The sequence below is a fragment of the Echinops telfairi genome, unplaced genomic scaffold (genome assembly GCF_000313985.2).
Source record: "Echinops telfairi isolate 266 unplaced genomic scaffold, ASM31398v2 ScPeMD7_2291;HRSCAF=2852, whole genome shotgun sequence".
NCBI classification, from domain to species: Eukaryota; Metazoa; Chordata; class Mammalia; order Afrosoricida; family Tenrecidae; genus Echinops; species Echinops telfairi.
The window spans coordinates 31,924,426-31,930,442 of record NW_022106189.1 but is presented as its reverse complement, the minus strand read 5'-3'; the positions used below and the strand labels follow the sequence as shown (position 1 = coordinate 31,930,442).

At 53.7% G+C, this 6,017-nt stretch overlaps 1 protein-coding gene across 1 annotated transcript; it reads left to right on the top strand.

Moving 5' to 3' along the window:
* The first annotated feature begins 146 nt into the window (after positions 1–146).
* Positions 147–5,861, top strand: COG8 (component of oligomeric golgi complex 8). The gene is made up of 5 exons (XM_004704816.2): positions 147–567; positions 1,468–1,675; positions 2,498–3,325; positions 4,580–4,748; positions 5,330–5,861. The coding sequence occupies exons 1-5, from the start codon at positions 173–175 to the stop codon at positions 5,629–5,631; spliced, it is 1,902 nt and encodes a 633-aa protein (XP_004704873.1). The 5' UTR covers positions 147–172; the 3' UTR covers positions 5,632–5,861.
* Positions 5,862–6,017: the final 156 nt, after the last annotated feature.

The following is a 6,017-nucleotide window of genomic DNA, read 5'->3' as shown; positions in this document are numbered from 1 at the left end:
CCTCCGTCCACTTTCCGGGCATTCCCCACACCAGCGGAAGGACCTACGCGCAAGCGAGACCAGCGAGTGAGAGAGGAAAAGCGCCGGAAATGAATTTCTGCTGCTTCCGGTCCGGTATTCGGAGCCAGCGCCCCCTCTGGTCCGGCGGGGGAACGACGCTACTGCCGGGAAGATGGCGGCGACAGCGACTCTCCCGGCCTCCACTCAGGTCTCGGCCGTGGCGACGGCCACAGCAGCAGCGGTCGGAGAGGTGGAAGACGAAGGACTCCTGGCATCGCTGTTCCGCGACCGCTTCCCCGAGGCCCAGTGGCGAGAGCGGCCGGATGTGGGCCGCTACCTCCGAGAGCTGAGCGGCTCCGGGCTGGAGCGGCTGCGGCGCGAGCCCGAGCGGCTGGCCGAGGAGCGGGCGCAGCTGCTGCAGCAGACGCGCGACCTGGCCTTCGCCAACTACAAGACCTTCATCCGCGGGGCCGAGTGCACCGAGCGCATCCACCGCCTCTTCGGCGACGTGGAGGCGTCGCTCGGCCGCCTGCTCGACCGCCTGCCGAGCTTCCAGCAGAGTTGCAGGTGCATCTTTACATACAAAAGCCCGCACCAGTAGCCCACAACTTTTAAGTGATAGGCATCTTGACAAGGAAATAGTCCTATTTGGGGGCATCAAATGAATCAAGAAGGCCCTCTCTGATGGTGCCAGATTCTGCCTCCTAACTGTCGCCCATTCTGCCTTCTAACCCTCCATGGGAGAGAGGAAAAAGTGATTTTTCATGGGAGCTTTTGGGCATCTACAGAGCATTTGTACCTTTCTACCTCCCAGAAGAGATAAGGAACTTTGTAAAGCAGATCTCTGATTCAGTAAAAGTAAAGAGTAGACTTTGTTAAGGAACAAAGGTTGAACGAGGGGGTTAGTAAGAGGCTATGGAAACAGCGGTAAGATTGGCGAGTTTGAGACTGATTCATGCTTGTATGAGACTAGTTATAGTAATAAATGCAGTAGAGGGAGGGTCGTTATGAGTCAGAATCGATATGATGCCAGTGAGTGTTTTTTTTCCGGCTGAGCTGTTATAGAACACGAACTCCATGTTAGGGTTTATGTTAACACTTAACACTGTCCTTGGATCAAGTATTTTAATCCGCACAGTCATCTGAGGAGTCGTATTGTTTTATCTAAGGAACAAGTTTAGAGAAGCTGTCTTGCCACAGCTAGTAAGGAGGAGACACATCTGGATCGACATCTGTGCTCACTCGTTTACTAATTGTGGGACCTTGGACAAGTTGTGCCACGTGTCCAAGACTAGTGTCCTCAAGGGGAAGAGCACCTACCTGTTAGGTTTGCTATGAGTTACCTGTTAGGTTTGCCATGAAAGTTCAGCCAGCACCCACTTCACTGTCAATTCTTGGAAACAAAATGTTACTCCGATTCGGGTGTCAAGCAATGGGGAGGGCCAATATTCTCCTGATTGTTACTAGGAACTTTGTGAAGGAGGCGGAGGAGATCAGCTCCAGCCGTCGGATGAACACCCTGACTCTCAACCGGCACACGGAAATCCTTGAAATCCTGGAGATTCCCCAGCTCATGGATACCTGTGTCCGCAACAGCTATTACGAGGAGGCCCTAGAACTTGCAACCTATGTCCGCCGACTGGAAAGGAAACACTCCTCTATCCCTGTCATCCAGGTAGTGTTCTTGCCCACAGAGGGCTCAGCCCGATGTTTCCCCAACTAGTATTTCCGTGGTCATCGCGGAATTTGTAGGCGGAAACCTTAAGGAGCCCCTTGCGTGTTTCATGTCAGTTTCTACAAGCCGGCCGACCCAAACAACGCTTTCACTTGTTCCTTGCTTCCTTCCTTCAACTGACACACATCAATCATGTCACAAGTACTGGCCTAAGAGTGTGACAAAGCAGAGGAGGCCCCGGCTCTCTCGTAAAGCCTACGTCCTCTTGGGATGTCTGCTAATTGACACGTTGATACATAATATCCGTTCTGATAAGGGCTTGAAACCCAAAACCAGGGAATGGAGTCCAGGGAGACCGGTGGGTTGCATTTGGTAGACTAGTCAGGGAAGGTCTTTCTGGAGAGGTGACGTTGAGGTGAGGCCCACGGGATGCGGAGTCCGCTGCAGTAAGATCTGAGGAGCGCACAGTGGGAAGTGGGAAGCGGCGGCCCGCGAAGGGAGGAAGGCGTTGCCCCTTTAGGGGATCCAGAGACAGTAGGACTGGATTATAACGGGTGTGGGCAGAGCATTAGGAAGCTGCAGACCTAGGCCGGGTGCGTACCCGAATTTTATGGCTTGCCATAAGACATTAGTGGAACATTTTAATTAAGTGACTGGCCCAACCAGGTCTTTGTGGGTGAACCTGGAAGCATCTGTTTTAGGAAGTCTGCCTCACATGTCAGGAAGGCCGTGGGGTGTCCAGTCTATAAGGTAGAGGGTGAGTGGAATGGCCTTCAGGGAGTGTCCCTCCAGTATGGTGTCGCTAACTCCCTGTATTGTCAGGGCATTGTGAATGAAGTGCGCCAATCCATGCAGCTGATGCTGAGCCAGCTGATCCAGCAACTGAGGACCAACATCCAGCTCCCCGCCTGCCTCCGCGTCATTGGCTACCTGCGGCGCATGGATATCTTCACTGAGGCAGAGCTGAGGGTGAAGTTTCTTCAGGCGCGAGATGCTTGGCTCCATTCCATCTTGACGGCCATCCCCAACGATGACCCTTATTTCCACATCACAAAAACCGTCGAGGCCTGCCGTGTCCACCTCTTCGATATCATCACGCAGTACCGGGCCATCTTCTCAGACGAGGACCCGCTGCTGCCCCCACCTGTGGGTGAGCACACCGTCAACGAGAGTGCCATCTTCCATGGCTGGGTGCTGCAGAAGGTCTCCCAGTTCCTGCAAGTCCTGGAGAGCGACCTGCACCGTGGAGTAGGCAGCCGCTTGGACTCCCTGCTGGGCCAGTGCATGTACTTTGGGCTGTCCTTCAGTCGAGTGGGGGCAGATTTCCGGGGCCAGTTGGCGCCCGTTTTCCAGCGCGTGGCCATCAACACCTTCCAAAAAGCCATTCAGGAAGCAGTGGAGAAATTCCAGGATGAGATGAACTCGTACACACTCACGGTGATTCCAGCCATCCTGGGCAGCAGTCAGATCCCTGCCGCCACAACAGTGGCCCAGCCAGGGACGCTGCAGCCACCCATGGTGCTGCTAGACTTCCCACCCCTTGCCTGCTTCCTCAACAATATTCTGGTCGCCTTCAATGACCTGCGTCTCTGCTGCCCCATGGCATTGGCCCAGGATGTGACCGGGACCCTGGAGGATGCCCTCACCAAGGTGAGTCCATTCCGTTGGCCTTGTTTGGTAACAAGCAGTCAGGATTTGGGTTGGTTTTAAACTTTTCGTTGTAAATTGAGCAGGTTTACAGGCAGATCATTTTCATGTTCACCTTACACAGATTGTTTCATGCCATTGATTGTAATCTTCACACTGTAGACCATTGCTCATCCCACTTCCTCAGTGTTTTCCTGTCTCCCTTCCTCCATTTTTCCTCACACTCCTGCATCTTGTCCTTGAGCAAATGCCATCCTTTTTAATCACAATTGGTGGCTGGTGGCCACGAGTTCTGTAATAAGCCAGCCCATATGACTGTGGTGCCTGCTGACGTGGAGAGGTGGGTGGTTTCACAGGTGTTCTGGTGGCAAATCTCTGAGTAGTCGCTTCTTCAGGAACCCAGAACAATCCATAAAGTAGCTCACCTTACTGGCTGTTAGTGGCTTTCCATGCTCTTCCAAAACTGCAGCCAGGCAGCGGTGCTGCAGGAACTCCGGGCCCCTTTCAAGCTCCTTCAGCTGGCTGGCAGGACTGCTTTTCTTGCCAGTCCGACTGGACTGAGGTCCTCTGGTCCCCGAGCCACGAAGCTCCTAGGCTGTTCACAGCATGGCTCTTTGCTGCTTCAAGGTCAGCGGGAGAGCATCTCTTCTGCTTGACTGTCTTCTTTCAGACAAGCTTGGGCTTTTCAGAGGCTCCTCAGATTAGACCATACCCACCTTTTTGATTAAGGACAGATTAGAGGCTCTCATTGCATCTGCAAAATCCTTCACTTTCACCCTATTCTGTGTGGCTGGTTACCAAGGGGCAGGGAACATGAGAGCCACCTGAGAGCTCTGCTTCCCAAGTGTTCACAGCACAATCCGAGCACAAAGCAACCTTAGCGATTGCGATTGCGGGGCTCCTTAAGAGTTGATGGAATCAGTTGCCGTCAGTCAGGTGATGTTGGTGACATGGCCCTCAGGATCGCTCAGTGACAACCTCTTCTAGCTTTGCTTCACTCGCGTGGTGGGAGGTGCATCCATTCTCTGCATCATTTAAAGGCACTCCTCCGCAGAATCGGAAACGAGGCCAGTCATAAAAGAAGTTGGGTCAGAAAGACAGGCGCAAAGTGACAGACGCTTGCTGCTCCACCACCATACAAGAATAGGGCCTCAAATGAACTGTTGAGGACAGCACTGTTCGTGACAGTTTGAGGGGTTCCCCGTTCTGTGCAGTTTGAGATCCCGGCCTCCGTGACAGCCTCCCCTTGCCTCTCAGGTCACCAAGGTCATCCTGGCCTTCCATCGCGCAGAGGAGGCTGCCTTCACTGGTGGGGAGGAAGAGCTCTTTGTCCAGTTCTGCACCGTCTTCCTGGAAGACCTCGTCCCTTACTTAAATCGCTGTCTCCAGCTGCTCTTCCCGCCAGCTCAGATAGCACAGACTTTAGGTAAGAGAAAGGAGAAAGGCTTCTCGAGAGTGAATTTGCATCCTAACCGTCCAGCTTTTCTACAGAGGTGTGCAGCCATGCTTCCCCTCCGGTTGTACAGCACTCCCTCATGGGAAGACCTTCCCCTCACCGAGCAGGCATTACTCACCACCTCACCCATCTCTAGAGACCTGCCCTCCTGGCCATTTCAAATCGGCCAAGTCTGCCATTGTGCTGTCTTTTCTGTCGGGCCAAGTGGAGGCAGTCAGTCACAAAGGACTCCATGTGGAGTGCTTTCATGGAATGAACTTTCTAGAGAAGGGGTTTGTGACCCATTTTACTTAATTTGCCTTCATGCCCTTGTGTCCACCCTCTGGCCTGGGTGAAGGTGGGGGTGGGAGAGCAGAGCTTCCCAAGTAGCAGGGGGTCTGTGATGCCATTAACAGAGTGGCTGCCCTGCCTTCCCCAGCTTTTCCCTGGGGGTCTGCTGCTGGAAGCCCCATGTTTACTGAGGTTCTATTGGTGTGCTACTGCCTCTCAGTTATAAGTATTTATAAATAGTTTTTTTCACTTCACTTCACTTTCCCTTCTGCCCTGCCCAGGCATTCCACCCGCCCAGCTCTCCAAGTTCGGCAACCTTGGGCACGTGAATATCGTGAACATCCAGGAGCCTCTCGCCTTCATCCTTCCCAAGAGAGAGATGGTCTTCTCTGCAGATGAAAAGGAAGTCCTGGCTGAGTTCACAACTGCAGGCCCAGAACTGCCAGCAGAAGAGCCAAGCCTGGCCCCTGGCCCTCCAGTTTCGGCAGAGCAGGAGCCAGAGGGGGCTGAGTCGGGGTGCCCGCCAGGGGAACCTCCGCAGGGGGAGACGCTGCAGGCCGACCCACCCAGTGTGAGGACTTAACCAGTAGCGCGTGCCGGGGGACGCCTGGTAGGAAGGAGTTGGTGGTACCGTTGAGGTCCTGGAGACCCAGCCTCACCTAGGTCTGTCAGGCCGAAGAGGGCCTAGTTGCCGCTGGTATTTAGTAATAGGAAAATCAAAGTCCTGGTTATAAGTGACCTATAAGCAATTACACAACTTAAAAGTGGAATAAATAATAAAGCTTAGGTGTTTAAAACTTGAACAAAACAAAAATAAATAAAGCTGGCTGACAAGTCACTGAGTGGTTTTGCTGCTTGTGTGACCTGGAGGAACCCCCAGCGCCCCGGAGGCTCAAAGGAACTACATTTCCCGGCGTCCCTGGCGGCGGAAGTGGGGGCGGGCGGCCGGGCCTGGGGGAGGGGCCAAGA